This window comes from Zea mays, chromosome 4 (assembly GCF_902167145.1).
Source record: "Zea mays cultivar B73 chromosome 4, Zm-B73-REFERENCE-NAM-5.0, whole genome shotgun sequence".
In the NCBI taxonomy this organism is placed as follows: Eukaryota; Viridiplantae; Streptophyta; class Magnoliopsida; order Poales; family Poaceae; genus Zea; species Zea mays.
Genome location: NC_050099.1, coordinates 246,847,127 through 246,867,823, shown reverse-complemented (window position 1 = coordinate 246,867,823; position 20,697 = coordinate 246,847,127). Strand labels below are relative to the sequence as shown.

General features: G+C 48.8%; 2 protein-coding genes across 3 annotated transcripts; both read left to right on the top strand.

Moving 5' to 3' along the window:
* Window positions 1-500: 500 nt before the first annotated feature.
* On the top strand, window positions 501-7,516 carry LOC100501708 (uncharacterized). Of its 2 annotated transcripts, none has more exons than NM_001323287.1 (13): window positions 501-921; window positions 3,754-3,986; window positions 4,075-4,129; window positions 4,581-4,708; window positions 4,799-4,937; window positions 5,040-5,289; window positions 5,376-5,454; window positions 5,553-5,622; window positions 5,723-5,780; window positions 5,878-5,959; window positions 6,132-6,446; window positions 6,573-6,761; window positions 6,900-7,511. In NM_001323287.1, exons 1-13 carry the CDS (start codon window positions 801-803, stop codon window positions 7,218-7,220), a joined length of 2,040 nt encoding a protein of 679 aa, NP_001310216.1. In that variant the 5' UTR covers window positions 501-800; the 3' UTR covers window positions 7,221-7,511. The 2 variants fall into 2 exon arrangements, with proteins under 2 accessions (NP_001310216.1, XP_008679960.1); XM_008681738.4 differs by lacking the exon at window positions 501-921 and adding an exon at window positions 1,690-2,349 and having other exon boundaries at window positions 6,900-7,516.
* Window positions 7,517-9,576: 2,060 nt separating this feature from the next.
* Window positions 9,577-12,100, top strand: LOC103654933 (uncharacterized). The gene is made up of 3 exons (XM_008681737.4): window positions 9,577-10,265; window positions 10,442-10,519; window positions 11,351-12,100. The coding sequence occupies exons 1-3, from the start codon at window positions 9,951-9,953 to the stop codon at window positions 11,726-11,728; spliced, it is 771 nt and encodes a 256-aa protein (XP_008679959.1). The 5' UTR covers window positions 9,577-9,950; the 3' UTR covers window positions 11,729-12,100.
* The last annotated feature ends 8,597 nt before the right edge of the window (window positions 12,101-20,697 follow it).

The following is a 20,697-nucleotide window of genomic DNA, read 5'->3' as shown; positions in this document are numbered from 1 at the left end:
ATTATTGACCGCAAGCAATTCAGACTTAGCCAACAAAGCAAAAGAAAGGGGATGCTGCTGAGTCTGATTAAAAAGCGGCAACATACTGCCAGCATCGATCAGATCACCACGCACCAATCACCATCCGCTTGCCGCCAGCCCTGCACCACCGTACCACATTGCTGGCTGCTCTAGGAAAAAGACATAATTGTAGCTCTATCACTGGCCAAGCTCTATAAACTTTAGCTAAATTTATCAAAAAAGATATTGGTATTATAAGATAATATTTATATTTTGGTTTATATATTATACAAAAATATATATCCTATGATGAATGAATCTCGAGATATTAATAAATACTGATATTTATTGTAAAATTTTTATTAAACTAAAATAGTTGGACTCAGACACTTGATATTTATAGCATGTGTATCTACTTTCTCTCTCTAGTGTGAGGGAGCCAGGGAGGGAGGTAGAAGCAAGTGCAGGCAGAGCAGAGAGGGTCCGCAGCTTTCCGGTCGCGCCGGCCCACGCCAAGCGGAGCGGCCAACAAAAAGGGCGGGGCGGGCCACGTCGCACGGCTAGCACCGCATCGCAGCCCGCGGCAGCAGCAGCAGCTCCTCCTGCTCCTGCTCGTCGCTGTAGTCGCCTCGCATTTACCACTCACTCACTCGCTCGCTCTGCCCTTCACCCCCTCGCCTTCTTCCTCCTTCCATCTCGATCTCGTACTCTCCTTCGCTCGCATCGCATCGCATCGCACCGACGGACGCAGAGCAAGGTCGCCCGCCGCCCCACCACCCGCGCGCGGCTCTTGGCGCCGCATGCCGCTCTCGCCCTCCGGCGCCGCCGGCGGCTTGCTCCGCCGCTGCCCGCGCGCTGCCGTCCTCCCCGCCGCCGCCGCCGCCGCGACAACGGCTCGACTCGAGGCGATGCAGATCGGAGGTAAGCCCCCGTGCGCTCCCGACGACCCCCCGTGTGTTTTCCAGCTCTTGGAGGATCGTGTGCGGAAAAGCTCCGGTTTTTCGTGTCTTATCTTGCAACTGCAACGGCGGCTCTGCGCTGTTTCTTCTTGCGATGCTGTGCCGCGTTTTGCTTCTTTTTGTGTGTGTGTGTGTGTGTGTGTCCGCCTGCCTGGGGTTTCCGAGCGACGGTTGCCTGGCACCGGCAGCTTGTCCTCTCCTCTCCTCCTCTTGGTTTCTTGATGTTTCCTTTATCACTTGGGTTTTGCTTTTGTTTCGCCATGTGAATCTTTTCGACGTTTCCTTATCGCTTCGGTTCTGCTCTAGTTTTGCTGTGTGTGAATCTTGTTGTTGTTCCATTCCATGAGCTTTGTTGCATGCCTGGAATCATGGGATGGCGACCTCGGGCATCTCGTCTCGCGGCCCAGGATTAATTCGGCGGTTACCCTGTATGTAATCCGCCGGACCAACCATTTCCGGTGTTAAATGTAGGGTACGGTCCGATCCCGATACGCTGTCCCCCACCCCAACTAGTAAAGCTACTGCCATCGTCTCCTTTCATTCTGGCTGGCTAAAGATCTGAGCGTGTAGTGAATACAAGCTATCATCATCTGATCCTTAAAAAAAGAAAGAAAGAAAGAAAGGAGTTTAATAAATCTGATTTTGGTTCGCCTCTTTTCCGCGGTGGAGTTTGCGAAAAAGATTATCCGGATAAATGCAGTCCCTCCTTTCTAGATTCTCGTGAGGGGGGGTTGGAGGGGGTGGGTCGTCTAATAAAGATCCACGGATCGTTTTCAGGCAGCGAACGCCACCACAGAAAAATAAAATTCCGCCCGCTTTTTTTTTTTTTGCCCCCCAATTCGCTAGCCTTTTTCGCCATGCCCTCATCACACTCCCTCGGCATCTGATTCCTCTGCATTCATAGGACCAAGCAGTAGCCGCAGCAGCATTTTTCTTTTCTTCCTCCTGTCTATCCTATCTTTTTTCCCTGCCGCGCTGCCTATTTACTTTGCTTCGAGCGTACTGCTGGGCTCTGGACGCTTGTCTCCTTGTCCCAGACTCCCAGTCTTTTATAGCTGTTGTTCACTTTGCCCTAAGGTTGGTTAGCATGTGCGTGTCTATCCGTCCATGACTGCCTCATCCTCCTCCTCTCGCCGCATTCCTTCTCCTCGAGTCCGTGTAGAGTGAGCGAAGACGACAAAGAGAGAAACGAGAGGGTTGTGACTTGTGAGATCTTTTTGAGCTAGTAGCTAGGACTAGCAAGGGGTGGACAGGCCTTTCTGGATGGCGGATATGGAGAGGAGGGAGGAGAAGGAGAAGAAGCCGGTGGTTGGGCGTCAGCAAGCAAGGAGACACGCGATAGGGAGTGGCTCCACCCCCTCCTCGCCTCCTCCTCCAACGGCTGCCGCTGGTACGTGTTGCGTTGCGTGCTGTTCCATTGGCGCTTCTCTCTCTATGGCATGGCATCTCTCTCCCCAGTCCCCAGCCCGGCGAATGTTCAGAGCAGAAGCAGACGGTCTCACAGTGCACTGGCCCGGCGGGCGGACGGACGGACGGACGTTCCTTCTCTGTACTCGTCCCGAAAATGCCCCTTATCCCTTTCTCCTCAAAAGATCAAAACTTTCCTGGCCCTGGGCTCCACCGGCCACCTTCGTATGCAGGAGTAGTAGTGCTAGCGTGCGTTCTCGTGATTGGCGTTAATGCTAGAGAGCCCACGGGTTCTTGTGGCCTGGGGTTGGACGCTGAACACTCGAACGCATGAACACGCTGAACACTCGAACACTCGAAAGCTTAAAAGGGAGAGTCCCCCTCCTCTCATCAGCCTGGCTTTTGGGATGTAAGTGGTGGGCTCTCTTGGCTGGGCCGGCCCACGAGCGCATGAACGCCCGAAGCTGTCGAGTGTGGGCTGGGCCGGGGTTGGACGCTGACATCTGGTATCAGAGCCCGGTTTGGCCCATGCCTGCCTTGGGGGGCTTCCCAAGGGGGGTGGGATGTCAGGGGCTGGTAGTCAGCGCCCCGGCTTTAGTCCCACATCGGCTAGCCAAGGGGGCCGTGGGCAGCTTAAAAGGGAGAGTCCCCTCCTCTCATCAGCCTGGCTTTTGGGATGTGAGTGGTGGGCTCTCTTGGCTAGGCCGGCCCACGAGCGCATGAACGCTCGAAGCTGTCGAGTGTGGACTGGGTCGGGGGTTGGACGCTGACACGGATGGTCCGTTTGGGGTGAAGGTTTTCGTGAAGGAATTTCCCGAGATACGGTGACGCTGGCTGGACCTGGGCCGTAACGCTCGCTTGTCACCTACCTATACTGCATACGTGTAGATAGATATGGACGCAAGGCGAGCCTCGAAGCCTTCGTTTTCAGCTCCTTGTCCTTTTCACAGATGCTGCTCGTGGCTCCCTCATGGAACATGGATCCGTGCTGCCTGGTGAAACGTGAACACATGCATGGGAGCCTTTGGAGACCTCTTCTCGCCAACTTTTCAGATTTTTGGCACAAAAAAAAACCTTTTAAAATTGTTTCGAAGATCTTTGCCACCGCCAACGACCATATAGTTTTTTCCCCCTGCGTGATCCACTTCCACTGTCTGAATTGCTTTCCAGTTTTTTTACTAGTGTAAAAGCTTTACGATCCTGAGCTTTTCAGATTACGGTGATTCCTAAAAGGCCAGATGGCACCAACCGTCCCTATCGTTTCTTGTTCAGAAAAGGCAGTTTGCAAAAACTGTGCCTTGCCTAGCTGTTCTAGCCACTAGATTACCGCGCCGCCATGCATGTTTTGTAACGCTGATCGCCGCTGCATACCGCTCGTCGTCTCCAGGATATAGCGGGAAGGAGATGAGAGGTGAGGAGCACAGGGCAGCGCTGAGACAGAAGAGACTCAAGAAGGCCAAGTGCTTCAAGTGGAGACCAAGCAAGGGCGACATGGATAGCAAAGTGGAGGCGGGGGGAGCGGGGTCTGGTCAGGTCTGCGATGACGCAGTGCTCTGCTCGCTGTCTACGGCCAGCTTCAGTGGCCTGGTTAGCTGGCAGAGAGTGAGGACCCTTGGGAAGGTATCTTTCCTGCCTTGTTCGATCGGTTGCTTTCTGCTCATCATGCATGCCCATCTTTGAGTTCTTTTTTTTTTTTTGTATTTCGAAGGTGGCTGAGGGGTGTGATGCTGCCGATCCTCCGGTTCCAAGAAAATTAAGATCAGGTACTGGTTAACCGCACTATTTATCCATTCTTCCGCATGGCCTGAGGCCCAGAGCAAAGGGGTTTCGGCTTCCTCGTCCATTGTTATTTTTAATTACAGTTTGCTCGACAAATAATACCATTAATTTTAAGCTGAATTTTTTTGTGAGCTAAAATTGAAATTAACAATATGGTTTAACGCTGGGTTGAAGAAACTTGTTAATTTTGTTATTGTTAGACAGGGAACAGTTGCTAGTTGTCACCTAAAACCTTGGTGTTTATCTGTTTATGTGTTTGTGGGTACTTGAATTTCTTTTCAAGTGTTCTGTTGTATCCACACATGGCATCATGTAACTAATTAATACTAATAAGCAGTTGATTGTGAGTTGCGACGTTGGCATATTGGCATGAGTAATTTAATCTGAGGTTTTTAAGCTAAGATGATAATTCAGCTCTTGGCATCCTACTTTCAGCCATAAACAAGCGAGCTGGTCGATTTGCTTCTGCGCCATCACGCCATGTCAAAAAGAGGCGTCATCTTTCGGCTATCAGTGCTCAAATTTCTTCTGTAGGCCAGGAAACAAGATCCAATGGGAGCTCGGTAAATATTTTTTCCCTGCTGCTACAATTTCCTCATCATCTCTTGACGCGAGACTGAGAACTGGTAGTGAGATGCACATCCTGTTTACAGTTATTTACAGAACAAGAGGAAGCAATTGCTGATGTTCTGCTGTCCCTATCCCAAGTACCCTCTCACAGCGAGGTCACAGCCGACAAGGCTGTAGCAGATAGTTCAAACACGAATGACGCTTCAACTTCTTTTTCAAAAGGTTTGCCCCGCACTCTTTGAGTCTTTTCTGATTATCATACTAAAAGGCAAGCATTATGACTTTAGAATATGTTCATAGTCTGTTGTGTGATCTCCTATGCAGGACCTACTAAGGAGGATGACCAAACAGCCGAGCTGCCAAGCGCTGCTAACGAGCTGGCTAGCCAATGCGCCTGCATAAATAAAGCGGTGGAGCAAAGCAACATCGTTCCAAATGCAGATCCAGTGGCTGCTGCTGCAAATCAATCCAGCAACAGTATCCCACTTCTGTCAGCGAATGAGCAAATGCAGGACCTTTCTATGGAAACTGCTGTGAATTTGCCAAGCCCATCTAAAGACACCTCCATTAACAGGTAGAGAACTGCTCGCGGCAGCCGGCAGCCCTTTGGTCGCTAATCTTGTTCTTAAACTTCATTCTCATGCTTATTTCTGTTTGTAGCGCTCAAAAGCACCATGAACTGCAGTTTGATGATAGCAAATGTCACCCTGCACAGAAGCCAGAGGCTCCTCTTTGGCTGGTACTACACTTTTATCTGTCTGAAAGTACAGGTGTTACTACACCTTCGTTTGGTCCTAATGCTTCATGGTTCCCTCAAATATGTTTTTTTTTCTACAGGTAAATTCTGATCAATCTGAGGGTGTGCTGCTACATGAGAGGGAGAAGGCCAAGAACAACAGTGCACAAGGTACTCCTACAGATCCAGAACGCGCCATGACAGCTGAAGTTCATTATACTAAATACTTGTTCTTGCTACCTATCTGCTAATATGTTTCTACTTCTATCAGAAATTGTGCCTCTGGTCCAGACTCTGTTGCCTTGTACCCCAGCTGGGTACTTAGTAAAGTAAGTTTTTGTTCAAACTAGTTGTGTATTTTGTTTTCTTATGAAGACATTGTTAGTTGGGTTGTTAAGAAGATGGTAAATGCATGTCTGTTTTCAGACCCTCTTCAAGCAAACTGGCAGCTCCCGCCAATACAATTTCTGAATCCGCTAACTTCACCACGCCTGGAAATCAGAACAAGGCATGTTCTATCTACTCCACTCTTAACATTCAACAAGTGGAATAGGAATGTCCTCTGGTTCATCGTTAAAATAATAAAATTCATCTTATCGAAGACGGCTGTGCTGCGGATGTTTTCCCTGGCCAAGCTCCTGAGAAAACTCTGAACGTTTATTTGACACTGTTATCTGCAGCACCCTGTGCTCAGAAACGTCGGCGCGCCGAAGGCATGGAAGAGGAGCATCACCCACGTGTACGTGAGCCACGTGATCCAGATGCACGTGAACAAGGAGAAGGCCGCCGCGTCGTCGTCGTTACAAAGCCAAGCGAGGCCTGAGGAGAGGCTCCTCGCCCGCTGCCCCAGGCCTCCGAACGGCTCGTCCACCACCTCGCACAAGGCCGCCGCCGCTCGGGACGAGAGGTTGTACACGGTGCACTTCGACGTGCGCGTCCCGGCTCACCAGCCGCCCGCTGGCATCTGCGATGCGGGCGCCGGCCGGCAGAAGATTGTGAGCGCCACAGACACTAGAGCTTGACAGCTACCGTGGCGGCGCTGCTGCTGCTTGAACGCTGGCTGGCTGCCGGTAACTGAGCTCCACTGAAGTCTTGCCTAACCGAAGCCGTTGCTGTTTCAGGTCAGCGGTAGTTCCTGGCAAAACCTTCCGGCCACATCGGCGGCCGCCGCGGCAGCGGCGCAGCATGTCCGGTACCTACACCCTCAGATGGCTCGGCCACCGGCGACGCCGCGTGACGCGACGCCGTACTCGTTCCCGCACTTCCCTTACAGCAGGGGGAGTCTGCCACCCGCCGCGGCGCTTCAGCAGGTTAGGTTCTTCCTGACACTACTGCACCATATTACTTCTGGTTTCTTGTTGTGTTACATACTTGCATTGTATCACGGTTCAAATGGCGTCTGATCTGATCGATCGCTGTCTTGTCTCGTCTCTGGGATGTGTTCGCAGATGCCACAGTATGTGTGCGGCCCGGCGTATGGTCTGCGCCCTGCGAGCTCGTCGGCGATGATGATGAAGCAGCTACAACAACCCATGCCGACGCAGCAGCAGCACCAGCAGATGTGGCAGTACCATGTCTCGCAGTACCAGCCGAGGCCGGACGCTACGCTTTCTCCGGCGGCAGCGTGGCACGGCATTTCGTCGTCGCTGCGACCGATGGGCATGCTTGCTCCCCCGGAGATGCCGTCGCCGCCACGGCCGCCGCAGATGGAGCTCTTCTGCGCGCCGTACCAAGGTGGCAGGCAGCCGCAGCAGCTGAGGTTGATGTAGCCTGGCCTCCCTTCTGCTGCTGATCAGCTGATTGATACTACTATTCAGACGCACTAATTTATAGTGGATAATATACAACATCTTAGCAGTAAAAAAGTGGGATGTTGCAAAAAAGAAAAAGAAAGTGAGATGCATAAGGTTGTGTTTTATTTATACACTCAGGAAATAGGGTTATGCATGGTACCAGAGGGGACTAAACTGCAGGCCACTGGTATTTAGAGTGAGAGCCCTTTTGGCAATGCCTACGGCTCTAACTCTGGCTCATCTTCAATCTCTATCAAACGGTTATAAAAAAATAGCTTCTTATCGAAAGCCCTCTAAAAGAGAGAGAGCACAAAAAATATGGCTCCTAACGGATCCTTCTACATTTTACTCACACATCCTTTAAGATAAACACAAGAAAACTGTTTTACCAAATGAATTGCAAAGCAGCTCTGACTTTTTAGAGAAACCAAAGAGCCAGGTGAGTCAGTGCTGAAACTGTTTTTAGAGGAACCCTGTTTTTAGAGGAACCGGAGCCCTACCAAAGGTCCCTTATTCTAGATCGGGCCTATAAATCAGTGACCCAAATGCAAGTGAATTGCAGGTGAATTAACTGTAGATGATCTTGTTGTGTCTGAAGAGGGAGGGCTCAATTGTAATTAACATGTTTAGACTTTAGAGCGACTCCAAAAGACTGCTATAAAATTGTTCCCCAAAACTTAATATTAGGGGCTGATGTAAAAAACGTTTCCTAAAAAAATCTAAATCCACAACAGACTACTAATAAATTAACCCTAAATTTTTTGAAACAACCTAAGCGCGAGTCAGAGAAGACACATGAATTGGGCTGGCATTGACGACATTCTCGCCACTGCAGATGCTAATTTGTTAGCTTGTGCAGCTTCTCACAATACACATGCTGAAACAAACAGTGACGGAATTGCCATGTCTAAATTTGTTGCTGGTAGAAGGCAAGGTAAATGCCAGATTCCACCGTGGTAAAGGCAAACTGGCCATGTGAGTCTAACCTTGTGCGTGATGCAGGACGCCTCCGAGAGGCAATGTACAGATGTTGCTCGGGCCAAAGGCAGCCTATCGTTTGCTCTGACCTTGCCAATTGAAACCATATTGTACAGATGTTCCCAAACACAAGAACTGTACAAATGTTGTGAAGGGACATATTTCAAACTTGTAGTAACAAGAATTGAGAGTGCTCACACTTGGTACTCCAATTGAAAGTGTGTTTAAACTTAAACTATAATTGAAGTGCTTTCAAAATGAAACACTCAAACTATCATACAAAGATAGGATTAAAAGATAGGATTAATATGATTTAGTCTCTTTTAGGCCCTGTTCAATTTCACGGGATAAACTTTAGTTTCCTGTTAAACTTTAGCCATATGAATTGAAGTGCTAAAGTTTAGCTCCTTGTGTGTTTGGACTACTCTAATAAAGTTTAGCACATTAGAAAAAGACACACATGCCCCTAATGCGGAAAGAGAATGTGGTTGGAGGGTATGGGGTAGAAAATGAGGTTCTCTGGCCCACGTTTAGCCCCTTTTAGCACCCCTTGAGCAGATTATGAGATAATAGGTGCTAAATTTTATCACACCACCATTAGCTCTCCTATTTAGATCACCAAATGGCTAAAAATAGCTAAAAAGTTGATAAAGTTTATCTTGTGAGTTTAAAACAGAGCCTTAGTCACCCTTTGAAGAAATAGAGACTAAAACAATTTAGTTCATGTTTTGGTCCCACCATATAATAATTTAGAATTTAAATGAAACTAAAATGGAGAGACTAATCTTTAGTCTATCAACCAAAAAGAGTCTTAAGGGGGTGTTTGGTTGCCCCTGCTAAAGTTTAGCTCGGGTCACATCAAACGTTTGACTTTTAAATAGGAGTATGAAATATAGACCCAACCAACTGGACTAGATTCGTCTCGTCTTTTAATCTTCGGCTGACAAATTAGTTTTATAATCCGACTACATTTAATACCCGGAACGGAGGTTCAAACATTCGATGTGATAGGGGCTAAAGTTTAGTTTAGGGTAACCAAACACCCCGTGGGCTGAAGCGCCAAATTGGTCCCCATACCAAATATATTGGCACATGAACTATGGTGCCGAGATCATAGTGTAAAAACACATATATAAATGCGAATAATTTGAAAAGAGCTAACAAATTAAAATACCGGATCAAATGTAACAGTATGTGACGAGTAAAAAAACGCATCGCCGCAGGAAAAGCAGCTTTGGCGCCGGATAAATCCAGGGCGAGACGAGAACAAGGCAACAAGGAAAAAAGAAGAAACAAACCCCCAAAACCGGGGGCCGGAGCCTCCAGCTCCAGTCCACCACACTGCACGCGAGAACCGGAATACGGAGAGAATGGAAATCTAGCCCGGACCGTGGAGGAGAGGAGAGGAGAGGGAAAGGGAAAGGAAGAGGCGGCGTGCCCACCGCGAGCACCAGCCACCAGCAACAGAACCACACGGCGCGAGTCAGTCCCTGTGGGGAGGGCCCTGCGTGTCATCCTCCCGGCGGCAACCCAATCCCCGCGGCCGCGTCGCCACGTGGCGCCACGGCGCTCGCCCGCCCCTATTAAACCACACGGCCTGGGAGCGGAGGGGAGCCCAGGAAGCAATCCGCTCGCTCGCCCGCCCGCCCGCCCACATCGCGCCGCCGCCGCCGCCGCCGCCCGATTCCGCAGCCACCGAACACAGACCCCCCGGCGCGGCGCCCGCCCATGGAGGATGCGGCGGAGACCGAGCAGCTGGAGGTGGCCGCCATTCTGTGCGACATAAGCAGGCTCGTGCGGTCGCGGCACCGGCGGCGCCAGCGCGCGCGCGCCGCGGCCCCGCACCTGGAGATCCTCTCGTGGGGCCGGCGCCGGCCGCGGTCGATGCCGGAGGTCAAGCCCTCCCCGGTCCCGGCTCCCGCCGCCGCCGAGAGGGGCGGGGCCGCTAGCCCCGACACCCCGCTCGCGTACCCGGAGAGCGGCGGGGACGACGCGCCGCCGGAGGACAAGGGCGAGGTCGCCGTAGCTCCCCCGCTGGACCAGGTGAGCCTCCCGCGCGCGAGATCTGCGCGCGCGCCTCAGCCGGCGCCGCCGCTGCGGGTCTTCCTTCGTCGCTTCGCTTTCCGTTTTTTTTAAAAAAAAATAAAATTAGGTGGTGGAAAATTTCTCTAGTGGCCGGACGGGCGACAATTAATCTGCCTTGGATGGACTGCTCGCAGTGGGCGGAGGAGGAACAGCAGCTCGGCGAGGCGGCGGCGAGCTTGTCCCAGCCCCGGGAGAACGCGCGTCCACTCCAGGTCAACCCTTCCTCCTCCCCACTCCCTTTTTCTTCCTCGGGAGTTTAGATCTTCTTCTGTTCGTGTCTGTCTCCCGTCGATTGCTTGCTTGTGTGCGACTAGCGACCTCGAGCCATTGATTAGAGAAATTCAAGCGGCTGCGGCGTCCCCGGCACAGCAGAGCTCGGTCGGATGCGGAGCTGGAGGAGCACGAGCGAACGAGAGCCTTGGTGAAGCAGTTGCACTCGCACCGTCGCACGAGGTGCTGCTGGATGGATCCTTTCTCTGGCGGTCGCTTTCCGTCAATCTGGTAGCCGTGGTTGCCAGTTGCCACGGAGACTGGGTACCGGGGCGGGGCACGGTTTCTTGCTGCTCAATTCTTGGGCGCTCGGTTTTGCTCGCTTGCGTGTTTGTGCGGACGGCAACCACAACCACTCCAGCTCTGCTCGCCCATCTCATCCCCACCCCCAACAAGGATCGAAAGCTGCGACCTTTTTTTCCCCAAAAACAAAACCATCTCCGAGAACTCAGCCATCCAACACGAAAAAAAGAGGAATTTTTAGTTTCGATTCCAATCTCCCGATCGCCATTGACCGTCTATAGTACTCATGCCAGGTAGAGTATAAAACCGTTCCCTTCTGTGATTGGTTTGACGCCTTTCCCGATTTAGTAGGAGGCCTGACGCCGTGTCGTCACGAACGGCTCTCGATGCCCATGCGTGCATACGTACGCACGCGCGCGCTGAGAGAAAGAGAGAGAGCAGCTGAAAGGGGGAGTTGAGTAATGAGTTCCAATCATCCAATCTCGAACTGACGCCGCAGCACCCTGGCTACGTACGTGTCGCTTTCGCAGGTCGGGAGGAAGGAGCAGGAGGACCTGCCGGCGCTGGTGGTGCTGGACCTGAACGAGCCGGCGCGGGCGGCGGCCGACGACGAGGGGGAACAGCAGCCGGCGCGCGCGCGGGCGCGCGCGCGGGCCCGGGCTCGAGCGCAGGCGCGGGCGCAGGCAGCGGCCGACGACGAGGGCGAGGAGCAGCAGGAGGCCCGGGCGCGGGCGGCCGCGGCCGCCGCCGCCGCGGAGTGGTACCGGCAGGCGCAGCTGCGGGCCGCGCTGCAGAAGGCGGCCGTGTCGGCGGGCGCGCGCCGCCGCCGCCTCGAGATCCTGCGGGCCAAGGCGGCGTGCCCGCTGGTGTCGAGCAGGAGCAGGGTGCGGCGCGCCGCCGGGTGCTGAGGGCGACGACGCGCGTCCAAGTTTTGAGGCGTGGCGGCCAGCCTAGTCGAACCGGACTAGCTGTAGCCTGTAGGGTGGCGGCGGCAGCGGCAGCAGCGTGCTACTGTAGCAGCTAAGTATTTGTTGCAGTGCTAGTGATTGTTTTTTTCCTTTCTTGGATAAAGAATGTTAGAATGAGATTGGGTGGGAGAACGAGGGGGAAGAGGAACTTCGAGGTGTTGTTCATATTCAGCATGTGTAGAAGCTTGATTTGAGTTGAGAGTGAGGCAATGAGCGAGTTGACGTCGTCTGGATCGTCTTGGAACACTGTCAGATTTTGATCAGCAGCATATCAGAAGTAACCAGATATCGATTTAATTGTATCTACCATCGTATTGCCGTTGCAAATTTACAATTACAGGTAGTAGTGACGTAGTACTATCTTTTTTTAGGGGAAAAAATTGGACAGTACCAGAAGCAGATGTGATGTGATGTGACATGCCAATATTACTGAAATATTGTTCGTTATAATTGCTATATATATATAATTATTGGCGAATAGGGAATTCTTTTTTGTTATAATTGTTATATGCAATCGTCTCATACGTTACTATAAACTCAACTCCAGCCCTATTTCTTGATTCTGAGTGCTCCTGTATTGCTGGTACCGGAGGCTCGGACACGACACGAGCTGATGCAACTCATTAACGTGCTTGATGATGCAACATTTGCAGCATGAATTTTATCTAAAATTGGAGGAATATGTAGTGAAAACTCAACAAGGAGCAAGAAATATGGTTCTTGAACCATCGGAATTTGTGGCATACACCCTCTCTGATTTAGTGTAGAATATATTCACTCATCATCTTCCGTGAAAAGTAACTCTCGCTCGGACAAACAATTCTGTTACCGACAAATAAGTCCAGATACTCGAAACAAGAGGAAAAGAAACGCAGCTTTACAACACGACGACAGTATGTTTGGGCCTCGGCGGCCGCAGAAAACATACGCACACTACAAGATAAACCGATCCTGCAGGCTCGGACCTTGATGGAGGGGGAGCAGCAGCACCCTCGGCGTCAACTACACCTTCGGCAAAGTCCGACCGAGCCTCGGACGGCAACGCGGTCGGAGGATCTCCACTCCGAAGGACGACATCAGCACCATGCCCGGGCCATCGCCGCCAGGGTCTTCTCCAGGAATCCGGCCCGAGCAGACAGCTCGGTCGGCCACCCCGAAGCCTCAGCCAGCTGTCCCCCGAGGACATCAGCCCGGCTCGTGGCCTCGGCAACTCGACTCCGGCGTCGGTCCCGCTAGTGGACGGCCCGACCAGGCTCCGACTGACGAAGTCTTCTTTTCAAGCCAACTCTGCCTCTGTCCATGCTGGCACCGCTGCCTCCGGCTTCGGCTCATCGAAGAGCAACCGAGGGTTTCCTTTAACTAAGCAAGAGAAGCCTCGGGCGGCAAGGCCGACCGAGCCGAGGGACTCCCACGCCTCCGGGATACGGATACCTCACTCGTCAACTTCGCACAAGGCAACTCACACTTGGTTAAGCGGTTCAGTTAGCCGACAGGCGAGTCCTAGTGCTCGAAATGAGGAAAAAACACGGCTCCGTGCCGAAAATACATACATGTTCAGGCCCCGACAACCACGATGAACAAGACACCGGCACTCAAGGTGCCATTACAAACGGAACTCCGGTTCCATCCCCGCGGGTATGAACAACCTCCACACCGGAGGGCCTGCGGGGCGACAAGCTCCGGGCGACTCGCCAGCGACCTCTGTAGCAGCAGCCATGGTCCTAGGACGGACGCAGCCACCGGAAGGCTCTCGTTCGCGTCCCCACTCAAGGGACGCGAACCAGATATTAAAGCCAAAGAGCCGGGGGTCGGTCCATAGGCGGCGCTGACGGGCTCGACGGTGGGTGAAAGGGAATTAGGCTTACACCTAGTTCCTAAATAATTTTAGTGGTTGAATTGCCCAACACAACTAATTGGACTAACTAGTTTGCTCTAGTGTATAAGTTATACAGGTGCCAAAGGTTCACACTTAGCCAATAAAAAGACCAAGTATTGGGTTCAACAAAAGAGCAAAGGGGCAACCGAAGGCATCTCTGGTCTGGCGCACCGGACTGTCCGGTGTGCCACCGGACAGTGTCCGGTGCACCAGAGGACTCCAACTCAAACTCGCCACCTTCGGGAAAATCCAGAGGCGCTCCACTATAATTCACCGGACTGTCCGGTGTACACCGGTCAGTGTCCGGTGCTCCAAGGAAGAGCGGCCTCAGGAACTCGCCAGCTTCGGGAATTTGCAACGGCTTGTCCGCTATAATTCACCGGACATGTCCGGTGTGCACCGGACTGTCCGGTGTAACTGCGCGGCAACGGCTATTTCGGTGCCAACGGCTACCTGCAGCGCATTTATTGCGCGCCAGCGCGCAGAAGTCAGGCACGCCCATACTGGCGCACCGGACACTCAACAGTGCATGTCCGGTGCGCCACCGGACATCCAGGCGGGCCCAGAAGACAGAGCTCCAACGGTCAGAACCCAACGGCTTTGGTGACGTGGCTGGCGCACCGGACATGTCCGGTGCACCATGCGACAGACAGCTCCACCAAACGGCTAGTTTGGTGGTTGGGGCTATAAATACCCCCAACCACCCACCATTCATTGCATCCAAGTTTTCACACTTCCAACCACTTACAAGAGCTAGGCATTCAATTCTAAACACATCCAAGTGATCAAATCCTCTCCCAACTCCACAAAAGCATTAGTGACTAGTGAGAGTGATTTGCCGTGTTCTTTTGAGCTCTTGCGCTTGGATCGCTTGCTTTCTTTCTCATTCTTTCTTGCAATCAAACTCACCTGTAATTGAGGCAAGAGACACCAACCTTGTGGTGGTCCTTGTGGGAACTTTGTGTTCCAAGTGATTGAGAAGAAAAACTCACTCGGTCCGAGGGACCGTTTGAGAGAGGGAAGGGTTGAAAGAGACCCGGCCTTTGTGGCCTCCTCAACGGGGAGTAGGTTTGCGAGAACCGAACCTCGGTAAAACAAATCCGCGTGTCACACTTCTTATTTGCTTGCGATTTGTTTTGCACCCTCTCTCGTGGACTTGATTATATTTCTAACACTAACCCGGCTTGTAGTTGTGATTATTTTTGAGAATTTCAGTTTCGCCCTATTCACCCCCCTCTAGGCGACTATCAATTGGTATCGGAGCCTGGTGCTTCATTAGAGCCTAACCGCTCGAAGTGATATCGGGAGATCACGCCAAGAAGGAGATGGAGACCAGCGAAAAGCCCACTACAAGCCACGGGAACACTTCATCGGAAGAGTCTCGCACCAAGAGGAAGGAGAAGAAGAAGGACTCCTCCAAAGGGAAGGAGAAGAGATCCTCTTCACACCACAAAGAGAAGAAGGAGAAATCCTCTTCGCACAAGCCGCATCGGAGTGGGGACAAGAAAAAGAGGATGAGGAAGGTGGTCTACTACGAGACCGACTCTTCATCGGCATCCACCTCCGGCTCCGACGCGACATCCGTCACTTCTAAGCGCCAAGAGCGTAAGAAGTATAGTAAGATTCCCCTACGCTACTGTAACACCCAGAATTTGGGGGTATAAAATTTCTTTTCTAATATTTACCAAATTCAGGTGTTACCCCCTTCCTTCCCTTCTTTTTACCCGTTTTTCTAAATAGAGTAGGGTTATTTTATAGAGGTGAGCTTAGTAAATAAAAACACTAGGGGAGTTTTCAGTTGTTTCGTTATGCTCGAGTACTTGATTAATTGTTTAGTTTTCAGTTATTAAAACAACAGCTCAATCAAATCTAGTTTATAGTTTTAATTAGGCGTTTGTTGATAGCTGGTAACGTGTTGATGCTGACGTAAAGGTTATATTTAACACTTGATTATTATAATAAAAACGACGCAGTTTAGTAGTTTCGCATGTCGCGCCGTTTTCGCGAGTCGCGCGCTGTTTGCGTGTCGCCGTTGTTCGTTCGAGCGTTCGCGCCACATGTCTGGTGCGCGTGTTGTCGTGCACGCTGTTCCCACGACGCTCGTGGTTGTCGTGTCGCATATATTAGTTAAATAATTAATTATTATTTTGTTCGAGGGTTAATAAAATAACAATTTAATTAGAACGAGTCTATAGTTTTAACTCTGCTTTTATAAATATAAATGTTAATTAACATGATTAATACCAGCTAAAATACTTTTCATTGTCATGTGTGTTGTTTTACGTGTGTCGTGCGTTGTATGCGCGTGATAATAAATAGTTTGCCGCTTATAAACACTCATGTTAACGATATTAATATGTCATATCATATATTTTAGATAACTAACTTAAGGATTGCTCGACTAATAATTATTAGATTAATATTCCAATCAAATTAAAGGGTGTAGTGTCTATCTTGGGCTTTTATAATAAATATTAACATGGATAATATTAATTTAACTGCTTTCTATTTATTTAACATTCGTTTAGTATAAACGTGTCACCTGTTTAATTATTCTCGTATGTCGTGGGTGCTGTTCCGCGCGCGCCGGCGTGCTGATTCGTGCGCGTTCGCGCTCGTCGCGCGCGCTGTTTCATGTGTCGTCAGCGTGCTATGTCGCGCGTGTCCGCGCGTCATTTGCACGCTGTCGTGTTGTTTCACGCGTCATAAATTCATCTCGCTTAGCATCTCTAGTTTTAATTAAATTATTTAATTAACAGACATTGTTAGTGTAGCAGATTAATCGAACTAACTGATGTACAATATTTATATTTGATCATGTTTGAACTAAAAGTTATTGTTAATACTTGTTTAACGTTAACGCGCTAACTTCTCAACCGTAGTTTCGAGTTCGACGTTTCTTTCCCTCGCGTAACCATAGAATCGAACTCTATTTTATGCTGCATGTTTTTATAATATTTTATCTTATATGGTGTAATGTTCTTATGCATATATATATGTGTTTGTTTGTTTGTGCATGTTTGTATTCGCTGTGCGTCGCGAATAGATTGCGATCCATCTCCAAGCTTCAAGGAATCGAAGATCAAGCGTTGGCGACCAAGTGATATAGCTCTTCGAGTTCTACGAGATTGAAGATCCTGAGCATCTGTTTGTGAAGGCAAGTGTCCTCTGACCTATTATGTCCCATTTACTTTATAATTCATCAACCCGCATACCATGATCAACCTAAGGATTGACTAGCTTTCTATTCACCTGGTCCTTGATTACCTTTTGGGTTACTATGGTTAGCTTCATGCTATTGCTTTACTGATGAACATGATGTGAACACTTATGATACGATGTTGTCACTATGATTATGATGTTGGACTGGTGATACTTTAGGGGGCTCGAGCGGTTTCTCGAGTGCCTCTCCGTAAGGACCTGTTCGTTGGATGACCGCCCGGGAAAACAGTGCAACTATGAGGGTGGAATGGGATGCCCTTAGCTGAATAATTAGAGGAACCGGAGTGTAGTTCGCTTAGCCGTCGTGCCGTTAATGGGGCTCGGTGTATGCGGCTCGCTCTGCCAAGTTTGGTTCGCCCCTTGGGGAGGAGTGCGGTGCATTTAGGAAACCTAACGGGCGGCTACAGACTCGGGGAATCTTTGTAAAGGCTACGTAGTGAAACCCTGCCTATTCACCTTGGTAGTGTTTAAGGGTTTGATCGGCCCGAGGCAAGAGGGAATCACGACTTGTGGGTAAAGTGCGCAACCTCTGCAGAGTGTTATGAAACTGATATATCAGTCGTGCTCGCGGTTATGAGCGGCCAAGGGAGCTCCATTGATTAGATACTTCGATCAGAGATGGTTGGTTTACATATGATGATGAGGATGGTTATGATCATGCTTATGGTAATGGTAAGTGGTATTCTTTCCATTTGGAAAGGGTACTTTGGGTTAAGAACTTGGGTTAATGCTAAAACCTGGCTTTCTACTAGTAATAATAACCTGACCAACTAAAAGCGACTGTTTGACTTAACCCCACATAAAGCTAGTCCACTACAGCCAAACGGGACATTTGCTGAGTACGTTGATGTGTACTCACCCTTGCTTTCACAAAACACCAGGTTGCCTTGGTGCAATCTATGCTCAGATAGAGAAGGAGAACGGTGTCGAGGCGGATCTCCAGGAGTTCTAGGACTTCGACGAGTTCGAGGATTAGGCTAGCGACCTCCCCCAGTCAGCTGCCTGTGGTGGGTTGTTTACGTTGGCTACGTTTCGATTCTGTGTACTTTGATTTATATTATGTAAATGACTCTAGTCTGTAACATTATTACTTAATCTTTATTGTAATTCGAAGCATTGTGCTATGATGAGTCATTTATGTAATCGCTGTGTACGTGAATTACTGATCCTGGCACGTACATGGTTCGCATTCGGTTTACCTTTTAAAACCGGGTGTGACATAAGTGGTATCAAAGCCGTGCTGACTGTAGGACCGCTGACCTAGAGTAGCATTGGTCGTTTTAAGGACTTATTGATTATTACTTCATCTCATCCTTGATTTTGCTTCAAAATATTAGTCACCTCGACTAATTCTATGTTGTGCTCCTATATGCCCACTTGCCAAAAAGTATTTTATTCTAGTATGGTCTATACTTCTATCAATCTATTAGATCTGATCTCATCTTGTGCTTGCGACATCTTTGTAGATGCCCCCTACCATAGCCTTTAGTCTTTTGGGACTCTTTCCTCATCCATTATTAAATTGCTACTATTTGACCATCTCTATTCCATTTTGTTACTGACATGCTCGTATCCTTGCATTTTTAATACCCTTATCCCTTAATCTAAAGCACTTACCCTTGTACCTCTACTACCTATTTAAACATTTCAGTTTATATGTCCATGATCTTACTGTCTTTTGAGACCCTTTCCTATTCTATTGATAATTCGCTATCTTTTGGCAATTTGTACTTTCTTGGTCTTGGTATGCTCGTACCATTGGAATCTTGCATACTCTTATTTTTATATATGCTTACCTTTATGTCCCAATATCTGTTTGAAATATTTCAGTTAACATGCCCTTGACCACCCTTGTTTCCTAATGATCCATGAGTGATCATTTTATTTTGCACACCTGTAGTAATCTCGTTGTTTCCTTGTAACTCCACTCGGTAATGAATCTTTACTTCAACCCTTCTGTTGGAACCTTACCGATCTTACCCTTGATTGTTTTCTCCACTTTTTCATTTTGCGAGACTTGTCTTAACTATATCCTTTATTATGCTTTTTAATTATTATCATATGCACCCTTGACACCTCTATATCCTACATTGATGTTTGTCTCATACCTGCCCTTTAAAATCGCCCCTCTTCGGTCTCATACCTTCTTTCTCTTGGTCGTATCCTCTTCTTTGGCTCGCGAGTTTGTAACCTCATCCTTTGTTGTGCTTTTGCTTCTTATTGCCTTTACCCTTCTCATCTCTCAATCTTACCTTGGTGATTACGCTATGTTCGTTATCTAAAACCTCCAATCTCCCACCTTAGTTCAAGCGTGGTCTCTTACTTATCTCACCCGTGGTTATATCCTATACTTTACCTCTTGCAAGACTTATCTTATTTCTATTCTTGATTGTACCTAGATTCCTGGTTTTTTATGCACGTTTACCTCTTCCTTTATATCCTTGCCTATTATCACCTTTGACCCTTGACCTCTCTCCATATTTACCATGATGTTTACCTATTTCTTAGCCTCACTTATTCCATTTCAATCCGAGAGTGTTATTTTCCCTATCCTGCTCTTATTCGTTTCCTTTCCCTTTGTCGCTTTGCAAGTCTTGTCTTACCTTAACTTTATCCTTTGTTGAGCTTTTGTTTGATATCATCCTTACCATCTGTAGATCTTGCCTTAATACTTATCTTAGGTCTGCTTGTTGAAATCCCCTCTTTTCTATCTCAATTCGAGAGATATGTTTTACTTATCTCACCCTTGACTATATCCTCTTCTTTACCGCGTGTAGGCCTAGACTTAACTCCATTCGTTATTGTATTTGTACCACTTGCTCTTCTATGCCTTTATCTTTTCTCTTACACCCTTGTCTGTTATCGCCTTTGGCCCTTGCGATATTTATGTCTTCTACCTAAATGCTTACCTTAAATTTATCCTTTAAATCCTCCCCTTTCTTTCAACCCAGTTTGAGAGTTGCGAGTTACCTACCTCTCCCTTGATTTCTCTTCACTTCTTTTCACCTTACAAGTGTTGTCTTAATTCCATCCTTTGCTGTGTTTTGATTTTCTATCACCATCACCTTGCCATCCATCGATCTTGCCTTGATACTCATCTTTATTCATACTCACAAAAAATCTCCGCTCTTACACCTCAAATTGAGAGTGGTAGTTTACCTATCTGGCCCTTGGACGTACCCTCTTTTTTCACTTGCACGTCCTGTCTTAACTCCACCCTCTATGGTATTTATATCCTTGGTTCTTATACCCATTTACCTCCTCTTCTACATCCTTGTCCATTATTACCTTTAAACCCTCGTGATACCTATGCCCTTGCCCACATGCTTATCTTGAACCTACCCTTTAAAGCCTGCTCTTTTTCATCGCTGTTTGAGGATAATGCCTCACCTACTTCACCATTGATTGCTTCCCCTTCTTTGATGCCTCACAAGTTTTGTCTAAAATACATCCTTGGTTGTGTTTGTCTGTTATCACCTTAACCCTTGTCATCCCTTGATCTTTACCATGATGCTTATCTTGCACCTGCATTTTAAAGCCTCCTCTCCCATTTCATTTTAAGAGTGATGTCTTGCCTATCCCGCTCTTGTTCATTCCCTTTTTCCTCTATCGCGTTGCAAGTCTTGTCCTAACTCTATCTTTTGGTGTGTTTTTGCCTTTCACCTCCCTTACCTTTGTAATCTCTAGATCTTTCCATGATGTTATCTTATGCCTACCTTTTGAGATATCATCTTTTCCATCTCGATTTGAGAATGGTGTTTTACCTATCCTGACCTTGGTCGCATTCTCTCCCTTGTCAGTTACAATCATT

Excerpts from the sequence above, each read along its gene's own strand:
- LOC100501708 (XM_008681738.4), top strand. The coding sequence starts at position 2,223 with ATGGCGGATATGGAGAGGAGGGAGGAGAAGGAGAAGAAGCCGGTGGTT. Across the intron at positions 4,709-4,798 it reads CAAGATCCAATGGGAGCTCG|TTATTTACAGAACAAGAGGA; the intron begins GTAAATATTTTT and ends TCCTGTTTACAG. Across the intron at positions 4,938-5,039 it reads TTCAACTTCTTTTTCAAAAG|GACCTACTAAGGAGGATGAC; the intron begins GTTTGCCCCGCA and ends TCTCCTATGCAG.
- LOC103654933 (XM_008681737.4), top strand. The coding sequence starts at position 9,951 with ATGGAGGATGCGGCGGAGACCGAGCAGCTGGAGGTGGCCGCCATTCTG. Across the intron at positions 10,266-10,441 it reads TAGCTCCCCCGCTGGACCAG|TGGGCGGAGGAGGAACAGCA; the intron begins GTGAGCCTCCCG and ends GACTGCTCGCAG. Across the intron at positions 10,520-11,350 it reads AGAACGCGCGTCCACTCCAG|GTCGGGAGGAAGGAGCAGGA; the intron begins GTCAACCCTTCC and ends TCGCTTTCGCAG.